Source organism: Ostrea edulis, chromosome 1 (assembly GCF_947568905.1).
Source record: "Ostrea edulis chromosome 1, xbOstEdul1.1, whole genome shotgun sequence".
NCBI classification, from domain to species: Eukaryota; Metazoa; Mollusca; class Bivalvia; order Ostreida; family Ostreidae; genus Ostrea; species Ostrea edulis.
In genome coordinates, this window is record NC_079164.1 from 79,170,892 (window position 1) to 79,188,845 (window position 17,954).

Genomic DNA, 17,954 nt, shown 5'->3' on the forward strand with positions numbered 1-17,954 from the left:
AGCAATATTGATCGTAAGTGAAATGTGTGCTTTTGAGATTATTTATGTGAAGTTTCCTTGAATTGAAAATGACCTTATACATGTAATACCCATAGTCAGGAATAGAGAGTACTCTCTTCTCAGGTATTATTCTATAAGCTCGTTGTAATTATATAAGTATTATGTGAAAGGTTTATCAAGGAAATAGTTTATAATTTTTTAGTTTCGAAATAAGATACCACAGTTTTCCACATCTGTTTCGTTATATATATACGATATATGTTATCGACAAACTAACAATTCAACTTTATGACAAACGGCTTCAAGTTCTCCATTTATGTAATAATATTCAATTGTTACCTGCATTTGGTGTTTATGTTTCTCAAATGATTCGATATGCAAGAGCTTGTTCTGCGTACGACCATTTTTTTTTTAAAAATTGAGGCAGGCTACTGCCAAACAAGTTGATGTAACAGGGGTTTTAACGGTCTCATTTAAAGTCAGCATTTTGCAAACTCTTTGTTTGGCAAAACAACCTGTCATTGGGTCAAATGCTATATTAATTGTTCAACGGTTATTTACCGTTCTTTACACACTGATGTTGCCTACAGATTACTCCGTTTACCTGAACAAGATAAAGAGCTCACGGCGGGTGTGACCGGTCGACAGGAAATACTTGCTCCTCCAAGGCAATCTCTCCTTTCGTATATCCAGGGGTTCGTGTTTGCCTATCAGACCCGCGTAGCTATATTCAACTATATTTTTTTGCTGTATTCAACTTTTATACTGACAAAGTGCTCAAAATACTAACAACTTGGTTCTAGAATACTGACATCAGTTGGACGGGGTAAACAAGTCTGCTATCTCTTAATTTTGTATTCCTGTAGGAGTTATGAGATTTGTCACTGTTCGTTATCTTCACCTTTTCATCGAATGTAAATAGCAAGATTATCGAATATGAATAAAGATTTATTGAATATGATTAAAGATTCATAGCATATAAATGAAGATTTATCTCATGTAAATCACAATTTTCGCATACAAATCCCAAGATTATCAAATATAAATCAAGATTTATCTAATATAAATAACAAGATTATCGAATATAAATCGATATTTATCGCATGTAAACCAAGATTCATCACATATAAATCAATAGATATCAAGATTATTGAATATAAATCAAAATGTTTGCATATAAATATAAAGATTATCGAATATAAATAAGATATACGCATGTAAATCGAGATTTGTATAATATTGCAAAGTTTTACACGCCATATGCGCATGAACAGAACGATTTAATTATTGCCCGCAATAATTCAATTGATGCACGCATCAAATCAATTATTGCGCGCAATAATTCAGTTGATGCGCGCGTGAATCAATTATTGTCCACAATAATTCAATGGATTTGCGTATCAAAATAAATTATAGCACAATGGTTCGTGGTGATTCTGTTAGTATATCAAACTTTAAATCCTTGAATCGAAATGAGTAAAGAACGCATCGATTCTTGTATAGGAAATCAAGTGTAGCCAATCGTTTTTGCTAGTGTACTTCCTTCTGGTATCCGAATATAAATAAAATTAAAGATTCTGTTAGTAGGTTTCTAGAAATTAAGATTGACCGGACCTAACTCACAGTTATATCGGCCCTTCTTTTTCGAAGAACTGTAGGTATTTACCGACTCCTTGTAATTTTTCGTGTACAAATTTCATATTAGAGCAGACTACGTGACGCGATTCTTCAACCTCGTCGTGCTCTTCGTATCTTCCATTCACCATAGCAATGACCTCAATTTCGGACTGAGTTGCACTCAGGCTGTTTTGAAAGACAAGGGAACCACTATCTCCTGGAGCGCTAAATGGTTTCTCCGCCGTGTCTTTTACCAAATAGGCACTCCGAGTTTCTCGATTTCCGAGAACTTCTCTATAATACATGACATCTACGACTACTCCTTGTGTTATGCCCGTGGTCGCACCTTTCTTGTGAACGATAGCTGGAATAATGTGATCTGGTGTTCCCATTGTTGCATTTTTTGGTTCATTTTCGTCATCAACGAGTGGTTTCCTGCATCTGTCTACCATGCTGTTATCAACTTCAATGAGAGCAAAGTCAGCTAGAGACTTCGGTCCAGGAAAAAGAACAAACGTGCACTGACCTAGCTCAACAAAATTGTCATCATCTTTTATGTAAGCAACAATATCCTTGCCAATGACATGAAAATTTGTAAGCCCAACGACATCTTTAGAGTTAATGTGAGCAAAGCCTCCAAGAGTTCCATATTCTTGTGGTTTATTTTGATTAGGTATTATCTGGCTCCCTGGTCCAATGTGTTTTGCAATGCTGATCCCTCTCGATTTTTCAAATTTAATATTCCAAGAGAATTTCGCCATTTCTTTTGATTTTAAGATATCTACTTGCAAAGTGCAAGCATGTTTATCTGAAAGATCGTCATTCATCAAGATGTAAAACTCCTTTTGGCGAAATCCGTAACCATAGATTTTGTCGGCATTGCTGAAAAAGAGATGTTTACATGAGTATACCTGGTAGAGAAGTAGTATAGTCCTGAAGTGTTGACATTGAGGACAGGAAGTCTACATCTTTAGGTGTTGAGAAAATACATTTCACACCCACATGATTCATATCACCAATGGTTGATGTCCGAGCGGAAGTACATATAAACGTATTATATTTTTGACATCCATGCTGGGTTCTTTTTCCAGCGGGTTGTTTTCATAGTCTTTCTCAATATATAGGAAAGGTAATTTTAATTTAAGCCTAGGTGGTTGTACCATTTGAACCTTGGTGGATTCTTAGAGGCTTAGGTGGTATATATTTTTGAAACTTTGATGATATCGTGTTATATCCCCTAGATGGAACTCAATTCGCATTGGTGGCAGAAAATGGATTGGTAATGAATAGAACCCTAGTGATCTGTGATGCTGGAAAAGAGGCATTGTGTTGATCTTTTGTTTACTGACGGGCCATTATATACTTGTAATGATCTTTTGTTTACTGACGGGCCTTATATACTAGTAATGATCTTTTGTTTACTGACGGGCCTTATATACTTGTAATGATCTTTTGTTTACTGACGGGCCTTATATACTAGTAATGATCTTTTGTTTACTGACGGGTCTTATATACTAGTAATGATCTTTTGTTTACTGACGGGCCTTATATACTAGTAATGATCTTTTGTTTACTGACGGGTCTTATATACTAGTAATGATCTTTTGTTTACTGACGGGCCTTATATACTAGTAATGATCTTTTGTTTACTGACGGGCCTTATATACTAGTAATGATCTTTTGTTTACTGACGGGCCTTATATACTAGTAATGATCTTTTGTTTACTGACGGGCCTTATATACTAGTAATGATCTTTTGTTTACTGACGGGCCTTATATACTAGTAATGATCTTTTGTTTACTGACGGGCCTTATATACTAGTAATGATCTTTTGTTTACTGACGGGCCTTATATACTAGTAATGATCTTTTGTTTACTGACGGGTCTTATATACTAGTAATGATCTTTTGTTTACTGACGGGCCTTATATACTAGTAATGATCTTTTGCTTACTGACGGGCCTTATATACTAGTAATGATCTTTTGCTTACTGACGGGCCTTATATACTAGTAATGATCTTTTGCTTACTGACGGGCCTTATATACTAGTAATGATCTTTTGTTTACTGACGGGACTTATATACTAGTAATGATCTTTTGTTTACTGACGGGCCTTATATACTAGTAATGATCTTTTGTTTACTGACGGGCCTTATATACTTGTAATGATCTTTTGTTTACTGACGAGCCTTATATACTTGTAATGATCTTTTGTTTACTGACGGGCCTTATATACTAGTAATGATCTTTTGTTTACTGACGGGACTTATATACTAGTAATGATCTTTTGTTTACTGACGGGACTTATATACTAGTAATGATCTTTTGGTTTATCTATAGCGATACGGGGTTAGCTTTTATTAATTACATGGTTCTTTGGGTTGCGCTTCTTATACATGTACCAGAGATTTGATGGGGTTGCATATATTCTGCTTTCTCCGTGTTACGTCTCACGTTTGGGTGCACTAAGTTTAGTATTTATGTGGGATGTAGAATCCTTTAGGTGTGGTTGGTGCTGGTTGTGTTGCGGTGCTTACATACAGAAGATGAAGTTGAATCTGGACGTTATATTTTTCATGAAAGTTTCGACCTAAGATTTAAACAACATGAATATAAAGATCAGGGAACATGCGGTAAACATGTACATGTAAGACACTTGAAAGACTAATCCCTTTGGCTGCAACCAAAGTACAATGATTTTTATTAATATTTTGAGCATTGGGAAAAGGTTGAATAGTATTATTCGATTTATTGAGTTAATGTAAGAGGACGACTGATGATCTATGGAGTATTTTATGCCCAAACTCATCATGATCTGATTGCTGGAGGATATTGATCATGCACTGAGGACATGGTGATATTCTCATTGGTTGATATCCGAGCGGAAGTACATGTAACGTAAAATTCAATTTTTCGACACCATTGCTTGGTTAAGGATAGAAAACGTATACAAAGGGGACGATGGTTGCTTTTCCCCCCACCCATCCACATTTTATACGGGTGTTCTTATCATTTAGTCAAATGCTGTCTGACGTGTTTCATACCGATTGTTAGACCGTTCGTGGCACACTGATTTTGACTACGGATAACTCCGTTTACCTGATCAAGATATAGGGCTCACCGCGGGTGTGACCGATCGACAGGGGATCTTACTCCTACTAGGCAGCAGGGGTCCGTGTTTGCACAATTATCTGTTTTGTATTGCTTATGAGATTGATCACTGTTCGTTGTCTTCACCTTTCTTAAGAAAAAGACCACTCGATAATACATTAATTATTAAACAGCATAGTGATGATTTGCGACGTAACTGGTACCAAAAGCTACTATTTATTAAAGATGTAGTGATTGGGATCGTTAAACATTCAGATTTCTATCTGTGGAGTCTTTTATGATCAGCACTAAACGTGATTTGGGCTGAATTTCTTGAAATAAACTTAAGTCGAAGCTTTACTCAAATTTTGACTGCTCAAATAAAAAAAAAACTTAAGTTTGAATTTTTACCTCAGAACTAAAGATAGGTTACTATCCTAATTATTCGAACGGAATTTAATTATATACATGGTTTAGCATTGAATAAGGCATTTTAGATAATCTTAAATCGTCTTCATTGACAAGGCATCACTACAATTTCATTAAATGGCTAAAACTTGCATACGCTACAAAACTTTTTTCATGATACTTGATATAGAGGTATAAAATCCATACGTCATTCAATCTGTTATAAGGGTAAATTAGGATGAAGATGTACCGTTTTTTGCTTTTTTAAATTTAAAACGTACCTATCCAACACATCTTGAACTTCAGAAGGTATAGACATGGAGATGGAAATCTCTTTCTTTTTAGGTAGCTTCGAAGCTAACCGAAACCTGTTCAACACAGCCTCTGATTCTGTCTTCAATGAGCCAAGCTTATTTACATGTAATAATGGCAGGCATTCCAAAGACATCAACGTAATTTGAAGAACGTTTATGTATTCGACCATTGTGACTTCAAAAGCTGATGTTAAGTACTCCAGCAAATCGGTGTCGCCAAAGAGTGTTACGATTTTGACATCACTTCTTGCTCTACCGATATCTATAAAATCGTCCAATGAAATTGCGTGCTTCTCGTTTGTCAAAACGACAATCACACATGGTCCAACAATGGTCAAATCGGAGTCGGCCACATCTTCACACAACTGAAAAATACTAACACATATCATCATCAGGACCTAAGATGAAGAAGGGAAATTTCTATTTTAAGATATATTAAATCATTTCAGAAACAGATTTGAAAATGCATGAGGATATGAACTGCGACACTTTTAAAAAAAAAAAATGAAATTTATTTCTTATATTTACATTTTACTTTCATTTCTGTCGGAATTCCCAGATGTTAATTAAGTTAGATGTACACGTACTATATTTATCAAATGGTTTTGTATTCATACGCGCATTATTTACATCTGCAGGGTGTTCAGGATGAAATGTCTTAGCATTACAGTGTGTAATGATACCAAAAGCAAAAAGCTAAATATAATACCGTATAAGCAGAATTTTTGCGAGGATTTAATTTTGACATCATTAGCGAGAGTGATGAGATCGCGAAAATTGAATATCGCTAACAATTTATTCCATATTGGAGATCATAGTTAAGCTATCTTTCCTGGAATTATAAAATCGCTAAGATTAGCTCTCGCTAAAAATATATACCCAATTTCATGGAAAAATCGCTGAATTTGTGTCTCGCTAAAAATTTCACTTATACGATACCTTTTTGATTGACTTGATTGTTTTATATTTTGTCTCTTTATCGTCGCAGCTGTAAAGGACGCATGACGGGGAACAGCCCTTGAACTTGGAAAAGGTCGTCGAACTGTGCTGTCGATCTGAAATAGTTTGAAATTTACTATGTTGTTCTAGTAACAATGTTAATTGGTTAATTATTTTTAGATGATGAAATATAATGCATTTCAGATTAACTACCTTTTGTGCCTATGTTTACTCGATGACGTTTGTATTTTGAAACCAAGGAACATTTTCTGTCAAGATCTTGTCCGGCCAGATAGATGGTAGGGTTTTCGTTTGTTTGTTTCCAATGGACAAAATCTTTGAATCTTACATGTTGAACGTCTCCCTGGAATAATTCTGTAAACCTATCCCCTAACCCTTTCATCAGCTTATTGTGATACCGAAGTCTGGGGAAATCTGTGATTCGGCATTCTACTGCATCAAGGGTCAAACCATCCTTGATTAGTTCTTCTGACAACAAAAGTAATTGATGTAATGCATACACTATCAAAATAAAGGAAGCGATAGTTTGAAAGCAAACAACATTTTTAATTAAACTAACGCCCATATAAATGTAACATAAGCATGTCTTCATCAACATGTACAGGCGATGATGACAGAATAGCACATGTCTCTGGTGATTCTGCCCTGTAATATTATTCAAAAAGTGAGAAGTGGCCTCTGAACAACAGTCCAAAACAATTTCAATAGCATTTCGTTTGCGTTTTAGTTTTCGTAGAATTAGTGGCTCCGGAAATAAATCTGAATCGGTTTCGATTTTAGTGTGTGCTCTGTATTTTCTGAACGTTAGCCTAAGTAAATGCCGATTACGACCTTTACATACTGTTAATTTAGCTCAATTTCTGCATTTCTTGTTACTGTCTACTGTACAAGTAATTCTTTGATGAACATGCTATTTGTCTAATATGTAAACCATGCAAAGGAAAGCTTGAACATTTCTCAACTTACGTATCAAATAATATTTTTTCTTTGCCAATATGTAAAACTTATACGGTACCAATTTTAATGCACCAGATGCGCATTTCGACAAATAATGTCTCTTCATTTTAGAGCTATTATAGCCAAAAACAGCGTGCCAAAAAATAGAGTCAAATTCGTCTAAGGATAAGAGCTATGCATAAGGGAGATAATCCTTAATTTTGAAAGGAATTTCTAAATTTTATAACAGCAATTAAGTATACATCCGTATTTTCAAGCTAGTAACGAAGTACTTAGCTACTGGGCTGTAGAGACCCTCGGGGACTAATAGTCCACCAGCAGAGGCCTCGACCCAGGGGTCACAATGTAAAACCTATACTGTACCAATTTTGATGCACCAGATGCGCATTTCGACAAATAATGTCTCTTCAGTGATGCTCAACCGAAATGTTTGAAATCCGAAATAACAATGACGTTTTAGAGCTATTATAGCCAAAAACAGCGTGCCAAAAAAATAGAGTCAAATTCGTCCAAGGATAAGAGCTATGCATGAGGGAGATAATCCTTAATTTTGAAATGAATTTCTAAATTTTATAACAGCAATTAAGTATACATCCGTATTTTCAAGCTAGTAACGAAGTACTTAGCTACTGGGCTGTAGAGACCCTTGGGGACTAACAGTCCACCAACAGAGGCCTAGACCCAGGGGTCATAATGTAAAACTTATACGGTACCAATGTTTTGTTCTATATGAACTTCAGTGACATATGTCGATAGCACATCTAAAAGGGACATCGTAGAGCTTAATGAATGTGCCGGTATGGTATACCATAATATATAATTCACCAATAAGAATATTATTTAACAAACTACGAGAGCTGTTCGATATGTTATGTGTATTGTACCACAGTGCGATAACGCTTTACACGATTTCGTGGATGATACTCTTGAATAGCTCTATTCAATACCTTTCCAACAGTATAAACACGAGCCTTCAGCTCCACATAGTTTTAGACTTGTAGTCATTTCAATAGAGCCATTCGTTGACAACTGTTGTAAAAATGGTTGGGAAACGGGTTGAGAATATTAAAGAAATTAGAGCTTATATAAAAGTTCGCACAAAACTCAGCTATTCAGTAATGTTGATTTTTACTGAATTGGGGGAAGTTTATAGGTATGATAAGATACCTTATAAAACAGTTCGTAGGTGGAGAAAGAAATTTCTGACTGGCAGAGTCCGTCCAAGATGAAGCAAAATTTTGCCGACCTGTGACTGTAACAGGCAAGGAAAATGTCTCACGAGTCAGGGAAATGATTGAAAGTGATGATAGAAACACGATTCGTGATATTGCCAAAGCTGTTGGCATATCGCTATCACGGGTGCATTTCATTTCGAAGCGTATTTTGAAAGTACGAAAGATTTCTGTCAGATGGTTACCACATATAATGACAGATGACCAAAAACAGGTACGAGTACAAACCGCTAAGCAATTGCTCAAAATGTTTCCCAAATTCAATCAAAGACAATTTGCAAACGTTGTTACTGGTGACGAAACATGGGTTCACTATTTCGAACCAGTAGAAAAATTTGAAACAAAATATGTCAACTAAACACGGTAGAAGGCCAGCTGTAGTTGCCAAAAGAACCATAAACACAAAGGTTCTTTATTACATATTCTTCTCATGTGATGGTATAGCCGTACAAATTCCGGTACCGAAGGGCAAAAGTGTTACAGGTCGGTATTACCGAAATGTTTTACCAAAAAAGCTCAAGAAATATTATCATAAACGACGCCCTGTGTCAGGAGTTAGGCATGTTCATCTACTTCATGATAATGCTCCATCACATACGTCTGAGCTTGTGAAGCAATTTTTGAAGTGGAAGGTTACCGTCTTGCCACACCCACCATACTCTCTAGGTCTAGCCCATGCAACTCTTTCCTTTTTCCAAAACTTAAAAAGTTCTTCTATGGTCGTCGTTACAAGTCCCGACAAGCCCTTGGTTCAGCCATCAGTCAATGTCTCAGAGGTCTACCTAAATCAGCATACCGTGACGCACTTGGATTCAGAGATTGAAATTACGTATTTCAATTCGCGGAGAATACTTTGAAGGGATGTAATGTTCCTTTCACTATTTGAATCGAATGCTTTTGAAATATCGTACAATACACATTACATATCGAAAAGCCCTTGTTTATGCTTTGTAAGGAGTCTGGTAAAAATTATAGACCAAAGTTTTTGCCTTTCATCTATAGTTTTGAACATATATCTGAAGCATCCGATGACGTGTGTGATGCTTGATGGTATTTCTGTTGAATTTAACTGACGTTCGTTTCATAAGAGGACATATGCACTTTACATCACCTATTTCCTATTGGAAGGCTTAAGGAAGAAATCTCAAATCTAATCTTTGTTTCCAGATAAGCAAACTTTATTGCGATCCTTGCATCTAAATCAGGGTAAATATTTTGCTCATGTACTCGAGTTTTGGGACTATCTTGTAAGACGATGAGGTGGTCATCCGCACATATTCGACATGTTGTCCAAAGTCGTCGTCAATTTATATAGACCGGTCGAGGTGGCTCAGTGGTTAGGGTTCTCGCTTCGGAAGGTTGAGGGTTCGATTCTCGATTTCTGCGCCGCGTCATTGTTATTTTTGGATTTCAAACATTTCGGTTGAGCATCACCGAAGAGACATTATTTGTCGAAATGCGCATCTGGTGCATCAAAATTGGTACCGTATAAGTTTTACATTATAGGAGTTATAAGATTCATAACTGTTCGTTATCTTTACCTTTCATAAGAGGAATTTTAAAATCCCGCATTAGACATATTAAAACAAAAGTACGTACCATCTATCTTTCTGTGTTTAGTAAATCAGAAGTGATAAAAGAATTAGATAGGTTACTTGAGGAATATGTTTTAGTTCCATCTGACAAACCTTGTAACAACATTGTCTTTGTAAGGCTCATTATTACAACTGTATTTTAAACGAACTTGGCATTAATTCCACTTTTGGTAATCCCACTTATACTCCAACTGCCCTTTCAAAAGATGAAATTCTTCAAAACCATGCTTCAGTTTTAGACACATTTAATATCTCAGTCAATGGGTCGAGTGAATATGAGTTACCGTACCTCTACTGGATTCCTAAACTACATAAAAACCTTTACAAAGATTCATTGCTGGATCCAGTAAGTGCTCTATCTTTGCTCCTCACGAAAATATTAACAACTGTTAAGGAGAAACTTCAAACTTACTGTGCGACTACATATGCCAGAAGTGGTGTTAATCAAATGAAATCGCAAAGCTTTTCCCAAACCAATAACATCAAAACCTATGACTTTTCAACACTATACACGACCATTCCTCACGATAAATTAAAGACTAGACGTTTTGACATCATAGACAGTTACTTCCTCAACAAAAGTGGAAAACGGAAATATTCCTATCTAGTGATCAGTCATCCAAAAAATCACTTTGTTAAACACCACTCTGATTCCACGCAAAAGTACTCTGAAGTTGAAATAAAAACTATATTAGAGTTCCTCATTGACAATATCTTCGTGTTCTTTGGTGATCAGGTCTTCAAATAGTCTGTTGGAATTCCCATGGGCGCGAATTTTGCTCTTTTGTTAGATCATGATCACCAAAGACTACATAGATATTGTCAATGAGGGACTCCAGTATCTTGTGATATCAACTTCAGAGAACTGGTGCGTAGAATCATAGTGGTGTTTAACAAAGTAATTTTTTGGATATATAAAGATTTCATTGTTCTATTTTTATTGAAGTTTAATCTTCAATATGTAGGACTCTAAAGTGCGACGGGACTCCAACGTGCGATGGCCACGCCAAAATGCGACGGTCTGCGCCAAACGCCGATGGTGTGGCACGCCAAAGTGCAATGGCCCACACTCGTGCGCCAAAGTGCGATGGTGTGACACGCCAATGTGCGATGGTGTGAGACAAATGCTCCAATCAAATCAAAGCAGTTAGTATTTCTGTGAGTAGCAAAGATAGGGTTTTGTAGAACATTTTACCGGATCAAGCAATGTATCTCTGAATGTACTGCAACGTGTTGACCGGGCTCTTCATTCTTCACATAGGATATACATTTTTTATACTAATATGATTATCTACTTGAGAACAAAATTCGTAAATATTAGTACAAATAATGAACTTCTATGTAATTGTTTTCTCTACTCTTCCTGACAAGTAGTGATTGTGTTGAATAACTTAGCAGAGGGCGCGTACGTTTATGTCTGTGACTGGATACCGGTAACATTTCTTTTCTTTCTTTTTAAAAAAACAACAACAAATACTGGTTTCCCACTGATGGAAATCAGATGCAGAGTAATATTTGTCAGATTTACGACCTCTTCATTACAACGTACTACTATGTGCTGCATGCTGGTTATCAAACTTTATTTTATTTATCATGTACTCCAATCAATTCTCGAATTACCTTCCTTACTGTCCTGCTGTTCTCTCTGCTGGCCATTACAGCTCTTTATGTACTCTTTGGGTATTGGTTCAGTCCAATAGGAAGGGTGGTTGGATTGTTCCATTATTTGGAGTCTTCTTTGCGTTTGACTCTTTTATCATCACAATACTAGTCCAGATATAGGGGGCATTTTCTCAAGTTACCGAAGTCAATGTCGCCCACTATAAAAGGAAAAACTACAGGGATCGTTAGTCGTTTCCTGTTAATTTCTATTGTTAGATTTCAAACATAGAATCAAGGAATATTTTCCTGGATAACCTTGACTTTTGGCCTTTTGACATCAACAGTAATAAAAGTCTTCCATAAGTTATCGAGGGTTTTCTACTGAATTTATTTGCAAAGGCCAAATGGTATCTGGAGACCAATGTATTACAGGCGAACAGAAGGGTGACCTAAGTACACCCCCCCCCGTCACAATTTGAGTTTGTTTTATTATGCTTGTTATGGCGTTCCATAGTTTGTTCTCATCATATAGTCGTTACGGATAGTTGGTCACGGCTGTCAGACCGGTTTGTAAATGCTACGTGTTAGTTCTGACCAGGCCGTGGAAGTGGGAAGGTGTGTCCGCCCAATGTGTGAAAATGATAGACCTGTGTGGTCGAGAGTTTTACCTGTGTGGTTTACTGGGCCTGCGTTGTATGTACATTTAGTACGGGTGTTCGAATGATGTTCCTGTGTGGAAAGTGAGAACACAATTTTGAGCATTTCGACAGCGGTGACCAGCTGTGTGTGTTATTGTATGGCTCGAGCAGGTGCTCGCAACATGTATAACATGGCGTTCTGAGATATTTGAACAGCGTTGGAGAACGACCTATAGAAATACAGGAAATACGTTCACGGCTACAGAAACGTTGAGCGAGTGATGGACAAAGTGTCACCACGTGTCTGAAGACACCCAACGACTGTTGTGTAAAGTGTGGTAACTCTTTAGTCAACGTATTTTGTTTCGCCATCCTGTGTAACATATTTCGAATTCGAGAGACAAGTCTGCTGGTTTTCTTACATAAGGCAACATAATGTAACATTTAGCTTTAGTCGGGTACACGTGTAATCGTCTGTAAATTAATATTTTTTTGTTTTGTTATATTTTTGTGTGTATGCGTGTTGTTGTGTGCATGCGTGTGTATGAGTGTAGATGTTACTTGCTATATTAGTGAGCACGATAATAAACTTATTTGCACATACTCTTGATCTTTCTTCAAAGAACGGTTTGCAGCGAGGGATTATTTCCATGCCATTATCACAAATTGTGACATCCCCGTTTCGCTACTGCGGTACACGAAATAGAGTATTGATTCGTTCATTAACAACGGAGGATTTCCTTACACACATTATATATATTTTGTGTGAAAAAGTTTTCTCGAAAAAGCGTCCTAGTCATGTGAATTTTAAAAAGCGAAAGTAATTAGCATTTTGAATTCATCAGGTCACCACTATTCGGTGTTTGAAGTGCGTAATGAATCTCGTGATCTGCGATAATTGGACAGCGATGTCAAAATCTGGGGGGGGGGGGTTATTTTAAATGTATGTCATCAAATAAACCTTTGTCGTCCTTCAATGATAAGGTAGCAATTATCCTCAATTGGGATGGTCTATAAATAGAGATGATAGAAGATAGGACTTTTGCACATCAACTACAGTAACTACTAGTGTACTACTTGAGAAAGATGTCAATGAATTTCAAGTGTTAAAAAAGAACCCTTTTAAGCATTTCGAGAGTATCAGTACTTTCTTTTAGGATGTTAGCATTTGTCTTCTAATCATATTCCATATGCGTTCAGTAGAAAAAAAGCATGCATACAAGTTGCATGCATTTTAAAATCACCAAGTTGTATATACAATGAATGAATGAGAAATACAAATTTGAAAGATATTTCAAATAAACTCAATGGTCCATATATATTACATATTTTCTTTTCCTTTTTTGTGTCTTTTATTTACTGCAACAAAATGAAACATCTGTAAAAAAAAAAAAAAATAATAAAATCAAATTTACCTTTTCAGGAATACCATTTTCACTGCACTTAGCGTTGTGAACATTTCATTTATATCGATAGGTCTACAGTCTTTTCTATAACTTTCCAGAACTCTTTTCACTCCACATAAAGCATGTTCCGAGACATACCATTGCGCAAGGGTTCACTACCGGGAATCGACAAGGCTTTTCTTTAACTCTTTTCATGCTACCTAAAGTTATTGACATACGCATTGACAAGCGCAAACATTACAACAAATATGGACTATAAATAACGAATCCATACTTCACTACACTTTGTACCTACATAATAAGAATTATAATAGGAAAACAAACTGCATTATAGCGCACCATGCAAGTTGACGTCAGGTTTATTTTCTCACAAACATGGAAACAAAGCAGTATTGATTTAACATTGCGTATCCATGAAAAGTAATATACGAGTCCTCGTATGCGGTATCCATCTGGCAGAAATCTTTCGTACTTTCAAAATACGCTTCAAAATTAAATGCACCCGCGATAGTGATATGTCAACAGCTTTAGCAATATCACGAATCGTGTATCTGCCATCACTTTCAATTATTTCCCTGACTTTTGCATTGCCTGTTACAGTCACAGGTCAGCCAGATTTTGCTGCATCTTTGACGGACTCTGTACCAGTCAGAAATTTCTTTCTCCACCTACGAACTGTCTCATAAGACATGTTATCAGACCCATAAACTTCCCCAATTCAACAAAAATCTGCATTACCGAATGACCGAGTTTTGTGCGAACTTTTATATAAGCTCTAATTTCTTCAATATTCTGAACCCATTTATATAAGCTCTAATTTCTTCAATATTCAGAACCCATTTCCCAACCATTTTTACAACAGTGATCAACGACTGGTTCTATTGAAATGACTATAAGTTTAAAACTATGTGGAGCTGAAGGCTCGTGTATATACCGTTGGAAAGGCATTGAATAGAGCTATTCACGAGTATCATCATCCACGAAATCGTACAAAGCGTCATCGAGCTGTGGTACAATACACATTACATATCGAACAGCCCTCGTATATTGACAGATGACCCAAAAGAGGTACGACAACAGTAAACAAATTGCTTATCTAAAGATTTTTTTTCTGTAGTAGATAGGGGAGAGTTGTTCTGGAATGACGTAGGCCGTGCTCGGGGGTTTTACGCACGGCCTGGCTACACGTGACAGATAGATGCGATACCTGAAGCAGTGCGGACGGATTGCAGCAATAGCAGAGTTCCGATAGTCTACAGAGACCAGAGGTGAGCCTCCTTCAGGAGAAGAACCTGATCTTGTACATTTATATTCTGGATAAAAACTACATTGGCGCCCAACTCGAGGCCTGATGATTTGGCGGCGACCTGTCAAAATGTTTTTGAGGGTTCGAGTCGTAGATAGTCCGCCATTTTGGTCTACTATAGCACCAGGTGCTCGGCATCAGTTTAGTTGATCTGATTTTTATGCCCCCTTTCAAAGAAGAGGAGCATATTGCTTTGCACCTGTTGGTCGGTTGGTACACCACATGTCCGCTCAATATCTTGAGAACCATTTACTTGATCGTAATGATATTTCATATGTGGGTTGGTTATTAGTAGAAGAGGACCCCTATTGTTTTTCACGTCAAAAGGTCAAGGGTCAATCTACTTTGGACATAGGAAGACAATGTCATCTCAATATCTTGAGAACCCTTTGCTTGACAGACTTATTACACTGGTATATCTCAAAGAGTAGATGACTCCTATTGATTTTGTGGTCACATGGTCAAGGGTCAAACTAGACATAGACATATACTGACCACTCAATGTCTAGAGAACCCTTTGCTTGACAGACATCGGACTTGGTACACTGGTACATCCTATGGAGAAGATGACTCTTATTGATTTTGAGGTCACATGATCAAGGGTCAAACTGGACATAGGAATTTACTGACCACTCAATGTTTAGAGAACCCTTTGCTTGACAGACATCAAACTTTGTGCACTGGTACATCTTCAGGACAAGATGACCCCTCTTTAATTTTGATGTCACATGGTCAAAGGTCAAACTGGACATAGGAATATACTGTCTACTCAATATCTTGAGAATCCTTTGCTTGTCAGACATCAAACTTAGTACATTGATACATGACCTATATTGATTTTGAGGTCACATGGTCTACGGGTAAGGGTTAAACTGGACATAGCAATATATTGTCTCCTATTTTTTGAGAATTATTTGCTTGATTGACACCAAAGCTGGTACAGCATAAGGAGATGACCCCTATTGATTTTTATGTCATATGGTCAGTCCACTCCTGACATAAGAAGATATTGTCTGCTCAATATTTTGAATTGGTGATACTACTATCAATTAAATGATGCATGTGTATAACCCTTTTCAATTTTGCACCATGGGGAGCATACGTTTTACAAACATCTCTTGTTCTATTTGCAGTTAGCAATCAATTTACAATCAATAGGATTTTGATCTGTGATTTTGCTCATTGATTTTGCATACTTGTGTATTTGTGCATTATGGATTGGTCCTTTAGCGAGACAGTTTCTGCTCTTGGTCTCGGCACTACCCTTACCCAGGATAATCCGACAACCCTTGGAGGGGAGGGGAGTCACCCCATGGGTATTGAGATGGGGAAGCGGGGTTTACCGCCTTAGACCGGAGCGTGGTGCAGGCGAGCAGTCCATTTATCTATACAGATACCCTTATGCCAGAGTGTAGGCCTGAGGCTGCTCTGAAAGCGCCCTTTACTGCTATGCATCCAAGACCCTGGGTGAGGGATATGCTGTTAGGTCTAGAACGGAGGTTCGTTTCAATGAGTTAGTGGTTATGTCACAGGGCGGGGCGGTGGATGAGTCGCGAGTTTTTGTGGACTCGCTAGGGTAGTTCGCCTCTTGAATCAGGTAGGGTTGTGCCACAGAGGGAGTATATCGGAATGCCTACTTGGAGGTCATTGACCTAGATACCCCTATCACCTATGAGGGGTGGGAGTAATGTTCCTGAGGCTTTGGGGGAGACCTTCCAGTAGGACTGGGGAGCCTGCTCCCTCAGTTAGCATGGAACCTGAGTTAGGGAATTGTAATGTTCTTGCACCCCAACGTCTTCATATGAGTGCTGCCCATAATTGGGCGCGGTTTCAATGTTACATATGTACTACCTACTAGGGATGACGATTATCTATCTACTTGTGTTTCTTCGGGGTTTCCGGTTGAAAGTGAGACCCCAAGTGGTTGGGGGAAGATTAGGGGTGAGCTTGGAGTACACTCCCAGGCCCAGTGCCCTGGAGGGGCCGCTGAGCAGAGGTTATACCCCATACCCACGCCCTACCCTCCATCTCCCAAAGTGAGACATCACCTGTCTATGGTTCAGGGGTTGATGTTCATAAGTTGGGTTTACACACTGATCCCTCTCGGAGTTTAGGGAATAAAGCTAAATTCAATTGTTTGATGCTGCGACATCCATGTACGGGGACGATGGAGTCCAGCGCTCTGTCAACCGCGACTGGACCACTCCCATGAAGGATTCGGTACAATCCCCACCCCTGGGGACGCCCATTGCGCAAAACGCTAAGCCGCCCTATCATGAATTCCCTGAGGAGCAGACACAGCCGTCAGGGCACACGACTTTGGATGTAGCTAGATCAACAGTGCACCTGTTCAGCAGCCAAGTACCAATGCCCATTTAGGACCCTTGGACACTGCATCCACAATGCTGGGTACCGGGAGCCTCACCCAAAGCGCCCCGACTTAGAGGTATGGTGGGTCATTGATGTCAACCGCCCCCTCACCCCACCGCTCAGATGTATGGTGAACCATTGATATCAACAGCGCCCCGACTCAAATGTATGGTGGACCATTGGTTTGAACGGCCCTAACCAAGTGCTATGGCGGACTCCATATGTCACCAGCGATTGCCTCACTACGCCCAGCCTGCCCAATCTGGAATGGATTGGGGAGAGGATGCAGGGATTTCTTCCGGCCCAGAGAGCAGCGGCGCCCGAGGTGATCCCTCGGGCAGCAGCTGCCCCTACCCGTATGCCCCAGCAGCCCCAATTCACCCCACGCAGACAACGCCATCAGCAAACGCCTTTGTCCTTCAGACCCGTAGTAAGGCTAGATACAAGGATCCGTGTTA

General features: G+C 38.2%; 1 protein-coding gene across 5 annotated transcripts; it reads right to left on the reverse strand.

The window, feature by feature from the left end:
* Nucleotides 1-932: 932 nt before the first annotated feature.
* LOC125679617 (uncharacterized) lies at nt 933-13,986 on the reverse strand. Of its 5 annotated transcripts, none has more exons than XM_056162051.1 (6): nt 13,830-13,986; nt 11,795-11,994; nt 6,583-6,858; nt 6,370-6,485; nt 5,398-5,795; nt 933-2,499 (listed from the first exon to the last, which is right to left on the reverse strand). In XM_056162051.1, exons 2-6 carry the CDS (start codon nt 11,895-11,897, stop codon nt 1,626-1,628), a joined length of 1,767 nt encoding a protein of 588 aa, XP_056018026.1. In that variant the 5' UTR covers nt 11,898-11,994; nt 13,830-13,986; the 3' UTR covers nt 933-1,625. The 5 variants fall into 5 exon arrangements, with proteins under 5 accessions (XP_056018026.1, XP_056018030.1, XP_056018036.1 ...); XM_056162055.1 differs by having other exon boundaries at nt 11,795-12,009; nt 13,830-13,959; XM_056162061.1 differs by having other exon boundaries at nt 11,795-11,941; nt 13,830-13,884.
* Nucleotides 13,987-17,954: the final 3,968 nt, after the last annotated feature.

Excerpts from the sequence above, each read along its gene's own strand:
- LOC125679617 (XM_048918971.2), bottom strand. The coding sequence starts at position 6,988 with ATGTTGATGAAGACATGCTTATGTTACATTTATATGGGCGTTAGTTTA. Across the intron at positions 6,486-6,582 it reads AGTAAACATAGGCACAAAAG|ATCGACAGCACAGTTCGACG; the intron begins GTAGTTAATCTG and ends AAACTATTTCAG. Across the intron at positions 5,796-6,369 it reads CAATCAAGTCAATCAAAAAG|TTGTGTGAAGATGTGGCCGA; the intron begins GTATCGTATAAG and ends AGTATTTTTCAG.